The 16,301-nt window shown below is 63.0% G+C and overlaps 4 protein-coding genes across 4 annotated transcripts; all 4 read right to left on the bottom strand.

Annotated features, from left to right (window-relative positions):
• Positions 1-119: 119 nt before the first annotated feature.
• On the bottom strand, positions 120-1,895 carry LMXM_26_1290 (conserved hypothetical protein; the record flags this gene model as incomplete). The annotated part of the gene is made up of 1 exon (XM_003876381.1): positions 120-1,895. One exon carries the CDS (start codon positions 1,893-1,895, stop codon positions 120-122), a length of 1,776 nt encoding a protein of 591 aa, XP_003876430.1.
• A 691-nt stretch (positions 1,896-2,586) lies between these two features.
• LMXM_26_1280 (conserved hypothetical protein) lies at positions 2,587-5,892 on the bottom strand (the record flags this gene model as incomplete). Its single annotated transcript, XM_003876380.1, has 1 exon — positions 2,587-5,892. The coding sequence occupies one exon, from the start codon at positions 5,890-5,892 to the stop codon at positions 2,587-2,589; it is 3,306 nt and encodes a 1,101-aa protein (XP_003876429.1).
• A 1,754-nt stretch (positions 5,893-7,646) lies between these two features.
• Positions 7,647-10,196, bottom strand: LMXM_26_1270 (conserved hypothetical protein; the record flags this gene model as incomplete). The annotated part of the gene is made up of 1 exon (XM_003876379.1): positions 7,647-10,196. The coding sequence occupies one exon, from the start codon at positions 10,194-10,196 to the stop codon at positions 7,647-7,649; it is 2,550 nt and encodes an 849-aa protein (XP_003876428.1).
• A 961-nt stretch (positions 10,197-11,157) lies between these two features.
• Positions 11,158-15,030, bottom strand: LMXM_26_1260 (hypothetical protein, unknown function; the record flags this gene model as incomplete). The annotated part of the gene is made up of 1 exon (XM_003876378.1): positions 11,158-15,030. The coding sequence occupies one exon, from the start codon at positions 15,028-15,030 to the stop codon at positions 11,158-11,160; it is 3,873 nt and encodes a 1,290-aa protein (XP_003876427.1).
• Between the last annotated feature and the right edge of the window lie 1,271 nt (positions 15,031-16,301).

The following is a 16,301-nucleotide window of genomic DNA, read 5'->3' as shown; positions in this document are numbered from 1 at the left end:
TCCCGTCGCATGCACTTCTTGCTGACCAAGAAGAGGTGCATCCGCCTCCGTGAAGGGGGTGGGAGGGGTGGGAGGGAACGAGTTGATGGAACGCTGACCCGGCACAGCGAGCCACCACCTCACAGCAGGAGCCCAAATTCACGCAGCAGCACGACCGACGGGTTGCTGAAACTCATGTCATACCAGTAGTTCACTGCGGCGGTCAGGGGGAGTGGTGGTGGCGGCGCGGCGGACGCGGCCGCGTTGACAGCCCCGCTGTGCCGCTGACGCGCGTGCAGGTCGGTGCTATCGGGGTATTGGGCAACACGATGAAGCCACATCGCGGGCAGGTAAAGCGTTTCACCGGGGTGTACGTAGACGACTAAGGGGTGTAGCGGCTTGCGGCCGACTTCCTCGCGCGCGGCAGCCGCATCTTCATCGTTGCTCGCCCTCGTCACTTCAGTGCTTGACAACAACGACGGCGATGACGACGTGCTAGCGCGACGTTTCTCTAGCAGTCGGCCCTCCAGCTCCGCACGTGCGGCGCCTTCCGCGTCCACCTCCACGTCTGTGCCAGCGAGGTCGAAGTCCATCCACGGCACCACAGTGCCATCCTTCACGGGGTATTGTTTGAACTGAAGCGACCAGCTCTCGGCGCGGTCGTCCTCCGGGTCGATCAGGCTCGCCGCCTCATCGATAGCGAACGCCGCCGCGGGGATCTCCGGCTTCGGCACGAAGGGGCCCTCCCACGGCGGAATCAGCACGAATTCCTTTACGCCGCGCACCACCGAGTAGAGGTTCTCGACCCAGTCCTGATGCATCGATGACACCGACGCAGGGATGCCGAACCACACGTTGGCCGCCTCCACTGCCTCCTTGCTGAAGACGCGGCAGCCAAAGTGCTCCACGTTCGGGAGCAGGTCAACGCACAGGTGCGCGTACTCCGTGTTCAGGCAGTTGTTCTGCAGCTGCGCGTACGCGATAGCGGGCGTGCGCTGCTTGTCCGCATAGGTGCGCATGTCAATGTCGATCGGGTGCGGCGGCGAGCGCATGGGACTGCGCAGCAGCAGGCCGTACAGCTGCGGCAGGGTCACGCGCAGCTCCGCGGCGCTCATGAAAATTTTTTCTTGCCGAATCGCGTCGCCTCCGTCTGTGTCTGCGGCCTGGTTGAGTGGAGAGAGGAGCACTGCCTGCTTGCCGGCTTCATCGCCGGCGTACACGCGGGCCGCCTCCGCGGCTGGCACGGTGGCAGTCGCGTACGTGACGCGGGTGACGGAGTCAGCGCGCCCGTTTGGCGTCAGAGCCACCGTCACATTTTTGGGCCGCATTACTGCTTCCCCCGTCGACTTTGTCTCACCTGCGTGCTTGCAGACTCGCTCTTCGGTGCCGGTGTCCTCATCGCCCTCTTTCGCGTCCTCGTCCTCGTCTTGCTCTTCTTCAGAGTCGGACCTCTTCTCCGCCTCCAGTGGCAGACTGTGGTCGAGGTCAAACACGTAGCGATCATCTCGCCACTTGTGCAGCGCTGGCCACGCCTCCAGCGCGTCGAGGATGACGCACGGGCGGGAGTGGAAGACAAACCTGTGCATAAACTCCTGCTCCGTCACAACCGGCACGTCTTGATTCGCCGTTGTCTCGTGCAGGGAGCTTTCCTCGTTTTGGGTGCGACGGCTGGCAGTGCCAAGCCGGCCGTGTGGGCCACACAGGCTGCTCTCCTGAAGCAGCGTCTCGAGGTCCTTGCCATCTGGGCGCGCGCGCTGACGCTCGTAATCCTGCTGTGTGCATCCTTCACTCAGCCCTGCGACGCGAACGCGCGGAATGCCAAACTGCCGAAGAGCGGCGGCGCTGCTCGCAAACGCCTCCAGCAGCGTCAGTGGAGAACCGCCCGAAGTCGTCGAGGAGACGGTGCTGGTCGGCATGATGGATGAGAGGGGCAGCACGCGGACGCGGGGGTGGGGTGGGAACCGACTGTTGGGCGCCTAAAGTGTGAAGGCACGGGAGAGGCTGTTGCGTGAGAAGCGCGAGGGGGAGGCGAGGGCGGATAGAGAGACAGACAGACAGACAGAGCTGCCGATGGTGTCCCCGCATGCATCAGCGTGCGCTTGGGTGCGCCACAGCCTCTGAGTGCGCAGAGACGCATGCAGATCAACATGCACACGCACACCCATGCACGCACGCGAAGGCACAGGACCCGCAAGGAGGACGACGAGAAATGGCTCACAGAGAGCATCCCATCAGTACATCCTGCGTGGAGGGAAGGCATGACGGGAGAGAGGGAGGGAGGGAGGGAGGGGGAAGGGAGAGGAGGAGCTGTCGCCGCTCACCTCCCGCTGCCACCATCGCTCACCTCATCGCCACCCTTCTCGGCCTCTGTCCCGTCCGCGAGGCAGTCTTTTTCTGTGTTGCACGACGTCAGCGGTTGGATGGGGCTACACGGCTGAGCAGCAAAGCGAAGACGGACATGAATACACAGGAAAAGAAGAAGCAGAAAAGGGGGAAAAGACAAGGGAAGACACGCACACAAACCGTCGGCCCACACCCACCCACCCACACACACACGCACACACCCATCCTCCCTCCACCCTCAAAGGTGAGTCGGCCGATCGGACATCAGGAGGTGGCATACGGTACCACCTGCGACGTCAGAAGCTCCCCTTCTTCGGTAAACAGCACAATGTTCGCAAAAGCCCCCTCGCACGTCGCGCAGTTCAACACGATTGGCGGCCGCCTTGGCGAAGACGCCGTAGAAGCGGCGCCGGTGTACTGGTGCGACGCGCCAGTGCCAGCGTGCGGTGCTGATGACCATACCTGGATGCACTGCGGGAGCTCTGTGAGCGGGGTGCCCCAGACACCACCCCCGGCGAGCGGTCGCTGCCCGCCAAATGAGGAAGTTGGAAGGGTGAACGCTGCCCCAGGGCTTTTCAGTCGCCGTGAAGCCGTGGCGCGCAAGAAGAGCGAGCGGCTTGCGGGGGTGGCGCCCCTGGGCGGAACGACTGCGCTGGGTTCGTCCTCATCAGTACCCGGAAGCACGGCGGTCTTTGCGCTTTCAGACGGCAGAGCGGCTGACGCTGCAATCGGCGGGCGAGATCCCACGAGCGAAGTCAGGCGCTGGAAAAAGCGCCGCCTCCCGCGGCTGCTGCTGCCGTCGGTGGTGGCGGTGATGCCCCCGAGATTGCTAGCGCCATGGGAGGCGCTCACAGATGTCGGCGCGGCAGTGGGTACAGTCACGGTTGAGGTGGTCGCTGCACCAGGCATATCTCGGCGCTGGGCACAGATCCACCGCGGCATGAATGTCGGGTCGGCGGAAGGCAGTCGACCAGAGCAAGAGGACCACGCCTGACGCGTGTAGGCCTCCAGCCGACTCGACAGCGCCTGGGGGAGGTACTCCTTCACGATGGAGAGGCGAGAATAGCGGTTCTGCTCGGCCGCCACGCGGTCGCGGCACACGTTCTTTGCCTCCTGCTCTGTCTCGCGTGCACTGGTCGAGAAGATGCTGATGATGTCTGCGCCGTGGACGCACAGTAGGTAGGCGCCGTTGCCGACAAACTGCAGATGCTGCACGGCCGCCATTCCTGTGGCAGATGATGCGACAGCTGTGGCTGCCTCCGTGGCCCAGGAGGTCATTGTACCCGTGTGAGAGGCTGAGGACGGAGGTGAGGAGGCGGCGATAAACAGCCCGCTGGCCGACGCCGGCGTCGCGGTGCCGTGCGACCTCGCCGTATCTCCAGCCGCGGACGCGTTAGCCAAAAGCATTGCACCGGTAGACGACGCCGCCTCTGCGCTGCCGCTTGAAGCCCTGCCGGACGTTCCCACCAGCGCTGCATGGCCGCGTGCAATGTATCGCGAGACCCCTGGGAGAGACGCCATGACGACTTGAGGCGCGGCCAGGCGTACGCCAACGCGAAATTCGCGCAGGAGAATAAAAGCAGCTGCGCCAGCGGTGTCGGCGGAGGGGGAGGAAGGGTGGCCATTGTACGGCGACGCCATCTCGTGCTGCGGCCCCTGAAGCATCCAAAGGGTGATGCGAGTGGCATACTCGCTCGACGCGGCGACAAGGGTCACGAGCCCACCATTGTTCGACCCGTCCACCTGGCCGCTGCCCATCGAGCCGCCTGCCTGGTCGCCTGCACCAGCCTCTGTGTCTCGCGACAGCAGCCGCGCAATCGACGAGGGCCAGCCAACGTACAGGGCGAGGTTGTAGAGCGTGTTACGGTGCGCAGTTTCTTGAGTGGCGATGTGCTGCAGGAAAGAGGTGGTTCGACCGGTCGTCACAGCGGTGCTGCCGGTGAAGAGATGTGCTTGGGCCTCCGCCGCACACTCTGTGTCAGGCGCGCTTGCCGAGCTGCTCATGCCTGCGTTGCGGACTGGGTCTGTGTAGCGCACCTCTGGCCCAGAGACGTACCTGTGCAGCGCAAATCCCTTGCCCTCTTCTCCCGCCGGAAGCAGCACTAGACTTCGTGCGTAGTCCACCACCACCGGGATGACGGGCAGTGAGACGGCGGCCGCCCGTGTGCCACTGTCTCCGATCTGACTTCCGGGCCTTCTGGCTGAGGACGCGAACGAGGTCACAGGGAGGCCGCCCTCGGCGGCGTCGGCTGCGGTGGCCGCACTTGCTGAGCTGGGGGACGTGCTGGGGTTGGGCAGCTTTTCCCACACGCGCACAGGGGCGTTGGCGCCGTCAGCAGTGGCCGCTACAAAGGCATAGCGACTTGCCACAGCGGAAGACAAGGGAAGTGACTGCCGCAGACATGTCCACTCCCGCTCTATTGGGTTGGTATACATCCGCAGTTCTGCCGTGGTGACGACAAAGAGCAGCCGCGCGTCGAGGAAGAGGCGCACCACCGGGTCTGGCATGAGAAGGTGGTGCTGGAGCTCGCCGTCGCGGATAAACTGCACGCATTGCGGCGTTCCCATCGGCGTTGGGCCGCCGCCGACCAACGCCATCCACGTCTGCTCGTAGAGAAACGCCATCACGGCCACGCCGCCACCCTCGAACCCGACGTAATCGTCCTCGCTCTCCCCAGCGCCGTCGGATGCCCGAGAGCCAGCAGCGACAGACGACGACGAGGCTGCAGACGAGGGAGCGGAGCTGTCCATCCGCTGCACTACAACACGACTAGCGTCGCCGGGGTCGCTGCTGGAGGGGTTGACGTCGATGTCCTCCTCCTTGCTCCACTCCAAAACCGCAGGTGGCTCCTGCGTGGGACGCATGCACTGCGACGGGTCCGTCTCACTCATCATGGCAGGCGCCTCCGCAAGTGCACCGTCGCCGCCCATAGCGTGACCTGCCTCGACTGCAGCGCCCGAGGTTGCTGCTGCTGGGGCACGTGCTGCTGCATAAGGTGCAGTGTCGGTCGTGGCTGGGTCGCCCTGCTGCGGATGCGGCGACTTCATGTCCGTCGCCGATTTGTTCTTGCGCGAGCTCAGGCTCTGGCGGTTGCGCTTCATCTGTGCAAAGGCGCGACCGGCGGTGGTCAAGAAAGAGCAGAGGTCATTCTCGACGTCCATGGGGAGGCCCCGGTTGTACTCGGAGCTGTCACTGTCCGCCTCACTGAGTACTTCGTCAGAGAGAAGGGGCGCCGTAGCTCCCGAAGCAGCGACGTATCCAGGCGCGTGCGAGCGGTCGGCGGTGCCGTCCGGCGTTACCATGGGCGGCGCGCGAGAAGATACTTCCGTTGCCGACGACTTCGATGGCAAGGAACAAGCAGCCTTGGCGGCTCTCTGCTGTTGCTGCTGCCGCATGCGCTCGCGGATGTGAGAAAAAGTGAAAAGATCGACGTTGTACTGCGGGTCCAGGAGGAGCTGGCTCTGAGCAGGGAGTGAGCGCGACTCGTCTGCCGCGTTTGCAGCAACGCCGTGCACCGGCGTCGCTGACCATTTCTCTCCCTGTGCCATCCACAGCGACACGGTTGACATCGCTGTCGCTGCTTGAGTGCCGCTGCCGCCGTGTGCTTCAGCCGAGGCCGGGGCGTCAACGACGCGGAACACGAGAAAGCCGCGCGTGTGCCCGACGCCAATGCGTGTCCCAGTTTGATTTAGCGTTAGACACAGCGGCGTGAGAATGGCGTGGTGGCTTGCCGTGCTCACGGGATCACGAGCGGCGCTCATTTCGTTCCCCTCTTCCGCTCCTGCAGCCGCACTCCTCGCGGTGCCACTGGACGACGTGAGTGCAGAGCGCAACGGCGGTACGCCCTGCACTTCGCCATCGGACGAAAGCACTTCCCAGTCGGAGTCGGACATGGTTTTTACGGAAATCAAACCTTCGCTTTTATGCGTGTGTGTGTCCGTCTGTGTCTGTGTCTGTGTGTGTCTGTGTGTGTGTGTGTGTGCCTGTTTCGCGCCTTTCAGCTGTGTAGAGATGGATGCGGTAGAAGCAGCAACAGTGATGGAGAGACGCACACAGACGCCCACGCACACACAGGAAGACCCAGAAAAAAGAAGAGGAGGGCTTTGTGGCAGCAACAAGGGGACAGGGAAAACAAACAAAATACTGAGCACACGCGCACCTGCAGAGGCTCTCCTTGCGGCGACGTGTGAGAGGGAAGAGGTCAGGGGACGGGGGAGGGAGGGAGGAAGCGCCGTGAAGGGCGCAAGCAGAGAGAGAGAGAGAGACGAAAGCCTAAGCAGGAAGGAAAACAAGTCCAACCACACACACACACACACACGCAATGATACAACGAGCGGCAAATAGCAAGCAGAGCTTTGTACCTTCGCTCTCTCAGACGACGAGTGCTTCGATACATGTATGGCGTGTAGAACGATCATGGACGTGTGCGTGCGTGTGCGCATGTGCACATGAACAGAAGAGGGAGAGGCATACAAAGAGGGACAGCACACAAAGACGGCAGTGAAGTGTGAGAAGGGAACGCATCATGAGAGCAGGGGAGTCGCCCTCTCTTCCTCACCGTCTGTGCTTGGCCCTATTTCTGGACGCAGCTTCATGTGAAGATAAGGGAAGAGCTTGGACAGGGGAGGAAGCAGGTGGCTGCCAAGGTGCATGCCTCTCACATGGTGCTGCGTGAGCTTGATGCCCTCTAGCTCAGGCTGCACGGGAGGGGGAGGGAGGGGAGGGAAGAGAGAAAGGGGAGGCGCAACGGTGCATGAATCAGGAGACACTTCACACTCACGAGAAGAGAAGCACTTTTCTCAGCAAGAGAGCAGCGATACCAGAGGATTGGGTAACTCGAGGATGCAACATCGGAAGCAACTAGCCATCCACCGCCCTCCACTCTTCTCGGTGTTCTCCTTCGGCCCCTGTGATGCCCACCTCTGTTGTGTCCTCCTCTCTCTCCCTCTCTCTCCATCTCCGCGCCTTTCTCCGTTTTTTTTTGTGTTTTCGGTTTCGTTTCTCATGTGCGCAATGTGTGATGACGATGTGTCTGTATGTCATACATGTATATGTATATATATGTATATTTATCGTTACTTCGCTGCCGTCGTTGGCTCCGCTCTTGAGCCGCTTTTTGCTACCCGCGAACGTTGCGGATGGCGGGGGCAGGTGGGGGGATGTGTGTGGGTGTGTATGGGGGTGGAGTGGCGAGGTAGCTTCAGCTCACCTGCCCCACTGCCGCTGCTCTGTGACATGGTCTCCCAGGGACGCTTACCCAACCAAGAGGCTCTCCCCTCCTCGACGATATGGTGTGGCGCGGTACATATACACGCACACCGCGCTAAAACGCCGGCGGCTTGCTCGTCGTCGCCGTCGACGTCGCCGCTTGCTGGATGTACGCGACCAGGTCCTCGTCGTTCGCGATGCGCGTCGTCCAGGGCTCCCCGACGGTCATCATCTTTTCTCCCAAGTACCAAACAGCGTAGCACCGCTTGCGGCGCACCTCGTCCGACTCGACGACGTCCTGCAGCACCATCTGCACCGCGTAGCGCAGTACGCCGTGGATGTCCGCGACGACTGTGTCGTACTCCATGTTGAAGTACTCCGCCATCAACTTACGCGACATACCTTCGGAAGTGAGCCGCGTCTTGTCCGAGAAGGCCGCGTAGATGCGATCCATGCCTGTGAAGATCTTGCGCGTGACAAGCATCTTCGGTGCGTAGAAGGGGCGGATGCCGAGGAAGCGCTGCGCTCCGACAACGTAGGCCTCCCCCACCTCGTAGAGGAGCGGTTTGCCAAAGCATGCTTCGGCCATGTACCGCACAAACCTGTCACAGCGCTCCTCAAAGTCGCGCGAAAAGCAGTTGTACTCGTTGCTGCCGGGGTGGAGCACGAACGGAGATGACGACGATGCCGAGCCCGCTGACGATGCTGCCGCTGCCGCCCCGTTGGGCGCTGCTTTGCCCCTGCTCTTCGGCGCACCACCACCGCCGCCAAGCTCTTCCATGATCGAGTCGTGCACCTCACGATCGATGCGGATGTCGGTGGATGCACCCGCGCCGTTCGTGCTCCGGCGACAACCTGCTGCAGCGGCGGAGCTGCTACGCACCTTACCGGACTTCAAATAGTCCGGCAGGCTGCTGCTAGAGGCGGGGTGAGAGAAAGTGGCGCGGCGACGGCTGCCCTCCGCACCACCGGCACCCGCCAACCCGAACGCTCCTCTGTAGTACGGCGTCGTCGGCCGCTGCGCGTGAACGTCGGCGATGGCAGCCAGCTCCACGGCCACCTGCCGCACCCGAATGCACTGCAGCTCCTCCAGCTCGTGAATGGACACGCTCACCTGCGCCTCGTTGCGCAGCGCCCAGTGCGACCGGAGTAGCTCGCCAACCAGCACGCGGCGGAAGCCCTCTCCGCCAAACACGCTCTGCACTATCTCCGACGGCGTGCGAGACATGAATTTGCCAAACTTGCTCTCGTGCAGGTGGACGGCTTGCGCGCCGCCGAGGTCGTAGGCCTTGCGCTTCTCCGGGTTCGACAGAACTTGATAGGCGCTTGAGATCTCCTCAAACTTGTGCTGTGCCTCAGCCTTCTCCTCCGGTGACAGGGGCCCGCCACCACTGCGGTGGCTCTGCACGACGTCGGGGTGGAACACCATGGCGAGCTTCTTGTACTGCTTCTTGATCTCCTGCGTGTTGGCGGTGCGGCGCACCTGCAGCACCTCGTACGGATTGCGCATTTGATTGCTGCCGTCGAGGCCCGCTTTATCGGCCGACGCCCCCTGCGGACCACCGGTCTCCTTTGGCGTGAACTTGTTCTTCATCATGTCCACGCTGAAGCCCATGGAAGCCATGCGGTCGGCCCACGTGTGCTGTGCTTTCATCCGCTTGCGGCGGAACTCGGCGCGCCCGATTGTGCGCAGCACGCGCTTCTCGAGCTGCAGCTCATGGCGAAAGAGGCGCGAGTCAGCCACGGTGCACCGCATCCACCGGCCGCTGAGGGCGTCAAACATGTACTTCCCGGTGATGCTGTTCATTGGTCCGTAGAGGGTGTTGCAGAGGCCTCGGCTAAGGTGAAGCAGTGGAGACACGACCCAGCCGTAGCACAGGAATTCGACCGCCTTGACGAGACCAATGGCGGCACCGCGGCACGCCCCTTGGATCATGCCGTGGTTCTTCACACCTCGAAGAGTGCCAAAGACGACACACCCGACGGCATCCTGCGCCGAGACGACGCCGTTCCACAGGATTTGATACAGCGAGATCCAGATGTGGCGCTTCGGGGTGAGGTTCAGCCGACTGTAGTAGTTCAACTGATGCAGTGCACGTCCCCGACGGAGGTAGTCGAGGTTGGCGTTAAGGGTGGCAAGATCGGTGCCGTGTGACGAAGCCTCGCCATTGAACGCGCAGCGGCCTGCCTGCCCGGCGCGCGGCCAGAGCACCCGAAGGCTCAAGAAACGCAGCACAGGGTCCGAGGTGCCACGCCACGCGGCGTACGGAGAGGCGCGCAGTGCCGCCTCCCCCGTCGCTGCAGAGGTGCCCTTGCGGGGCGACTTCGCCGCAGCGCCATCGCCTTGCTGCTGGTTGCCTGCCGCCTTCAAGAGCTCCACCGCCTTGTCCATTCGAGTCGGACGACCGGAGAAGGTCGCCGGGGCAGTGTCCACGAGCAATTGGGCTCGGTCGCACAGGCAGTACCGGATGCGCCGCAGCTCGGCATCGAGAGCGTCGGCCTTGTGTGCGAGGCGGTGAGCGACGGGCATGTGCTCGTCGCCATCAGCGTCGCGAAGGGCGGCGAATTCCTCGTCTTCCAGCACCTGATCCTCTTCATCCTCCTTCGTTGGATTGTGGTCGTCGTTGCGTGCATTGCTGCTACTGCTGCCGTGCGCACCACTCATAGACGTCTTCCAGCTTGTTGTGTACGGGCGCGCTCCACGCAGCCGCACCCCACTGCCGCCGGCGCTGCTGCCTCTTCTCGCGATGGGGCGTGGTAGCCCGCAAACCCAGCGCGGCGCTCCGAGACCCTGTGCCACACAGTGCGTCGAGGCTACACGCAACATGACAAGGAAAGAAAACTGTGGAGGTCTGCCCGATGCTTGTGCGCGTTTGTGGGGAGAAGGAGCGCGATGTGCGCATAAGGAAAGACGACAACGACGGCAAAGCAAGATGGCCTGAGTATCGGGAGAGGTTCGGGGGTTGGGGTTTGAGGAGGGGGGAGAGAGCCCAAGGCATTGGGAGGGGGTTCGTGATGGGCGGGCCATTTGTCACGGACACCACCACCAACGATGCCGATGCCATTTGGCATCGCTCATGAGTGAAAAGGAAACAAAAGGACCGAAAAGAGGAGGGGGAGGAGAGGCGCGTCGCACTCGCCACCGTCCGCCCCTTCTCCGCCTCTCACTCTTTCGACCTCCCTCCCCCTCTTCCCCGCTCTGCACGACAGGCGTGTCGTGATTTTGTTTCGAGTGTGCATATGGCATCATCCCACAGCACCTTCCTACGCACCTACGTCCACGCCGAGACACATGCAGACACTCGACCACACATGAGCACGCGACGGCACGAAGAAGAACAGAAGAAAAGCAAGGGAAGCACTTCACGCCAGCAGTAACACCCATCACGCAGGCGTGCGCTTCCGTGGCAGAGGGAAGCACAGAGGAGAAATAGATAAAACAAAACAAAACGAAGAGGACACGCACTTGTCCGCCTGCAGCGAGCTGCGAGCTGACAGGGGGAGAGAGGAGAGACAGAGACAGACGCGCACACACGTGTGCAGGGCTGCTGCGGCATATATATATATATATATGTGTGTGTGCGTGTGTGTGAGAGGGGCGCATTGGGGAGGAGGGTTGCCGCCGTCTACTGGGAGAGAGTAACACAGATGTCCCGGTAGACCAGCGTGGCCACGAGCGACTCTAGTGCGCGCGTGAGCAGGGCGCTCTCCCCACTACCACTCGTATTACTGTTCACCTTTAATGAAAGTGAGGACGGTGCTGCGGGCACTGGTGCCTCTGCCGCCATGGTGGCCGTCGGCACCACGGGACTCTGGCTGGAGTAGGGGGCTGATGCGCTGCTCATTGTACGCGGTGCCGTCTCAGAGGCGTACGTCGTGCTGCACATGCTGACCCCCAGCTGCCGGGACACACACCGCAGAGAGGTCATGGCCTGCTCTAGCGCAGTCGGCGCTGCCACCGGGAAGGCAGACGTGTTCATCGCCTTCGCCGTCTGGCTGAGAGCAACGCCCACAGACGCAGGCAGCTGCAGCCTTTCGAAACAGTCGCCGTGCATCGTCGGTGCATGCGGTGCTCTCTCTGTGGTCTGTGGAGACTGCGCTGTAGCGCTTGTTAAAACGCTCGACGGCCGCCGCATCAGGCCCGAGTCGACGGACGACGCTGTCGACATGCCAGAGGCGGACAAGGCGGAGTTTTGTGGGGACGACTTTACGGCACCCGACCAACCTTCCGCGACTCCGTCCTCCCCTCCGGTGCCCGCTCGGGCCTTGAGGTGCGGCATGGGCGGTGTTCCCAACTCGTCATGGGAGAGGCTCGCCTCCTCCAGTGGACTCTTGCCAGTGGCCAGATACACTGGCGAGAGCTTTGGTGCGCCGGGCTCAGCTTCGTTGCTTACTTCCACAACGCTGACGGCTGGCTGAGGCACCCCGCAGCTCTGCAGCTGCTGATAGAGCAGTCGAATGTGCTGCCCACCAAACAGCTCCGTGACGCGGTGGCATCGACGCTGCCGAGAATTTGGGTCGCGCAGCTGCAGTGGCCGCGGTCCAGAGCACTTGACCTCCTCAAGGAGGGAGAGGGATACACAGGTGCTCGAGGCAAGCTGGTCTGCATCAGCACTCTGCTGTGCGCTGTCGTCGAGTTCTCGAGGCTGCTGCACGCCGCTGCTGTTGTTGTTGCCCATCTGGAGCACGGGCGTGTCGACAGCGGAGTCACAGTTGGGGCCAGGACGCGTGGCGGTAGCGCCACCGCCAGGGGAGGTTCTATCGCCCCCACCCGCACACCTGAAGCTCTGGCGGCGCAGGATGACGATCACGTAGCCGTCGAGGTTGGTGCTTAGCTTTGCCAGCTGCGGCAGAAACTCGGTCATCGTGAAAGGGCGTGAGGTGCCGCCGACCGTATCGCCGGCGGTAAGTCCAGGGATGATGGCAGTGCCGGCGCCAATACCGCCACCGCGCACATGAGGGGACGAGAGTCCTGATGATGCCATCGACACTGCACTTGGTGCAGCTGCTGTAGACGTCGTCAACGGGGTTGCACCTGTGACGGCAGACGTATCAATGGGTATGCCGACAATTTCTACCTGGGTGGAGACAGGCAAGATGGTGACGGCGGTCGCAGTGGCGGCGGTTGCTCCTGGTGCAGCGGCGGTGGCAGTCACCGGCGGCCGCAGCTGGAAATACGTCGTCACCGGCGCCATCACGCGCTCGAACGACGCCGCTGCAGGGCACCCACAGACACGCCGGCAGGTCGCGTTCACGTAACCGCCGCTGCCGCTGCCTAACCCAACCGGGACTCCACGCTGTCCGGCCGTGCCACACCAATGCGCACCTTCGTTCTGATCCCCTGCCACGGTGTAGGCGCCACTAATGAAAGCACCAGTGAGAGGCGAGGTCACTACGTCCGGGGTTGCTGCGCCTAGGCCCAGCTGGTACCGCACTACTATCTCGCGAACCAGTGCCTGACGCTGCGCAGCGTAAGACTCGGGGCCAGTGCCCCAGAGAGGCGTCCCCACGGTTTGCGAGCCCACACAGCTCGCGGGGTCAGCGAAAAAGCCGCTTGCGCCGGCGGTCCTCGCTGCCAAAGAGAGTCCGCTGCCTCCGGAGGCTGCCGCCGCCGCTGCGGCTGAGGTCGGCGTCGGCGTCGTGCACACCTTCGAGGCTGGCATAGATGAAGGACGCACCACTGCGCCGATTTGACAAAGCAGTGCTCGCAGCACATACACGCCGCTGTCGAGAGCCACGGGCAGCGCCGGTAGCTTGCCCTCCGTGTGCGGCGTTGCTGGCACACTTTCGCCCTGAACGGCGAAGGTGGTGGTGGCGGCCTGTGGACCATCCGGAAGACATGAAATCGGCTTGCTTGTCGCCGAGGATGAGGCGCCTGCTGCAGCTCCCACCGCAGAGGACGCGGCGGTGACGAGGGACGCATTCTCGTGTAGAAGGAAAGGGGACAGTGCAGGCGACGAGGCTCGCACGGCCACGGAAGGACTTACCGGCGCCGCCGCTTGGAAAGGGAGTTGCGGTAAAAGCCACGACGCGGGTGCGAGCCCGCGCAGGGCTGCAGCGTCTGTGCTGTTGCCGCTGGCGGAAGCGGCGGCCGTCCCGTCGGCGTCACCGAATGTGACATCATCCACGCGAATCGACAACTTCGGCCGCCGTGCCGATGTTTTCATCATAGCCACTGGCGCTGCATTGCCGTCTGTCGCCTGGTTCTGCTGGTAAACGTCACACTTCTCGCTTTCCGTGTGCTGGGGTGCCAACGAGGTGATATCGGCTGTCGCGGCGATGGGCGGCGTCTGGCCTGCGCTCTGCGTACCGCTACTCTGGTCGGCGACCGAGCTGGAGCGAAGCGCCGTCTCCGCGTCAACATCTGCGGAAGAGTGTGCAGATAGGGCACCACACGGGACATCTTGATGCCGCTGTTGCGCCTCGGTGTCGTCGTCTGCACTGGCAAGGTCGCGCTCGTCAATCAGGATGACAGCGATGCGCCGCCGTCGACGTGCCAGCGCCACGGCCTGGCGAAGAGAGCCTGGGCTACCGTCAATGCTGATGAGGAGCCGACGGGAAGGGGTAACAGTGCGCCGCGCACGCCTCGAGGACGACGATGGCTGTGGTTCCGCCGATGCGATCTTGGGTGACTTTATGGCGGGCCGTGCAGACAGTGACAGGATCGAGTCGTCCCCTCTTGCGGGTTCAAGGCTAACCGGAGACGTGTTCCCGCTCCCGCCCAACCCGGTGCTCACCTGTGCACCGGCGGCGTTCGTACTGGTCCTTCCCTTCAATCGCCTGCTGGCAGGGCCACGCGCTTGACAGTGGTAGCGAGTCTGCAAGAGTGATGGCGACGCAGAGGATGGCGTGGCCGCCGCCGTCATGGGAGGCGACGCCATTGTCGACAGAGCACGAGAGGCAGGTAGTGACACCGACGCTCGAACTCGCGCCCAGATAGAGGACCACGAGGACAGTGGCTTGCTTGACGCCGCTGCCGTCGGGGACAACGATGCCGCGGACGGCTTCGAGGTTGCATGCTGTCGTGCTTCACAGCCGCGCCGCTGACGATGGACCCCTGCCTTACCATCGGTGTCGAGCAGCTCGCTGGAGCTGCACAATCGTGCGTAGTACCAGAGGGGCAGCTTCGAGCTGCTGTGCAGTGTGGCGGCGGCGTGGGGTGCCTCGTGGGCATCGAGGATGCTGTCCGCGAGATGATCGTAGCAGCTGCGACACACGCGGCAGAGGTACCACGTGATGCACCGCACCGAATCCACCTCTACTTTATAGCTTTCGCGGCGGTAGGCGTCGTCGTCGTCGATGATGCTGCCGCTCGCGCCGCCACCGCTACCACGCATGGTGGTTAAAGCGGCCTCAGCGGAGGCGATGCGCTTCCCCTTGCGCGTCTCCAGTGAGCAGTTCAAGGCGCCGCCGTCTCCGGCCGTCACGCCGTGCTGGTTCTGCTGCTGATCATCGTGGTGTTCGAATAGGCAACGGTGATTCAGTAAAGAGTCAGACATGAGGGAGGCACAGCCGCTCGCCACCCCACCGTGGGTGGCGGAGCCGCCGCGCAGCAGATGCGACGAGGACCCCTGTTCGAAGCCGACCATGACCTCTGGTGTTGCCCATGCCTGGGACGACACTTCGCCGGTGGTGGTGGAGGGGGAGATGGCGTTGATGCTTGCGGAGTAGAGACTGCTCGACACACGGCGGCTATGGTGCACGTTTGACATTTCCTGAGTGTGGCTGTTGCCTTGCGATGGGGTTTGTGACGTCTGCGGTGCTGCTGACGCGGTCGCCATCGACTTCGCGGAGACATAGCGGGAACCGCTGTTTTCTATCGGCGCATTGCCTTCGTTGTGGGGTCGAGACGCCGACGTCAGCGCTGGCATCTGGGCCTCTGCGCATGGCGCGTTGAACTTCCCGCTATTGCTGCCGCGGTGATGTAGAGTCGCCGTCGTCATGGTCGTTGTGCTGCTGGTGCTGCTGCTGCTGCGCTCACACTTTCCCGCACCGTCATCTTTGGTGCTCCTCACAGGCGCTGAGACGTCGTCTCGCCTTGCGGCGAACAGCTCCCGTTTCGGTGGCTGGGCCTCCATCGCGGGAGCCCGTTGAGGACCCTGCGGTGACTGACGGAGCGGCTGCACCGCATACGAAGGGCCGGCAGAGGACGAGCGCGTAAACAGTGTCGCCTCTGCTTCATCGCCGCCAGTGCTGCTGCTGTTCGCTGTGCTGTGTCGCGCCTCGCTCTTCGACGTGGCAGAGATAGACGATTTGGCGCCGGGTAGCGACAGAGCGCGGTTTAGCAAGATGGAGGCGGGGGCGGCGGTAGGCGTGACTACACCAGGTGTTGCCTGGATCTCAGCAGATGACTCTCCGGCCAAGTTAGTCTCCGCGTGACGAGAGCTGGACGGTGGAGGCACAGGTCGCAGCCACAGGCGCTTCTCCGTGCACGCATCGCAGAAGACGCCGCCGCAGTGGCGGCAGTGATGACGGCGGCAGCGAAAGAGCGAGAAAATGGCCTCACACGCCGTGCAACTCGCGGTCGAATGATCGTCGCGCCAAAGACGCGGATGTAACATGTGTGCGTGTGTGCGGCACGTGAGTCCCTGTGTGTATCACGACCAGGCGATGAGCGGCACCGGTGAGTTGCCGATGACTGCCAGCGAAGGGCAGAGCGAGCGAGAGGGTGAGGGACAAGGAAAAAAAGAGAAAAGCAGATGCCAGGAGACAGCCGAAGCACGCGCACAAAGAGAGAGGGGAGGGGGTGCGTCAACACCGCCACCGGGGA

This window comes from Leishmania mexicana, chromosome 26, assembly GCF_000234665.1.
Source record: "Leishmania mexicana MHOM/GT/2001/U1103 complete genome, chromosome 26".
Lineage (NCBI taxonomy): Eukaryota > Euglenozoa > Kinetoplastea > Trypanosomatida > Trypanosomatidae > Leishmania > Leishmania mexicana.
This window is presented reverse-complemented; position numbering and strand designations above follow the sequence as displayed.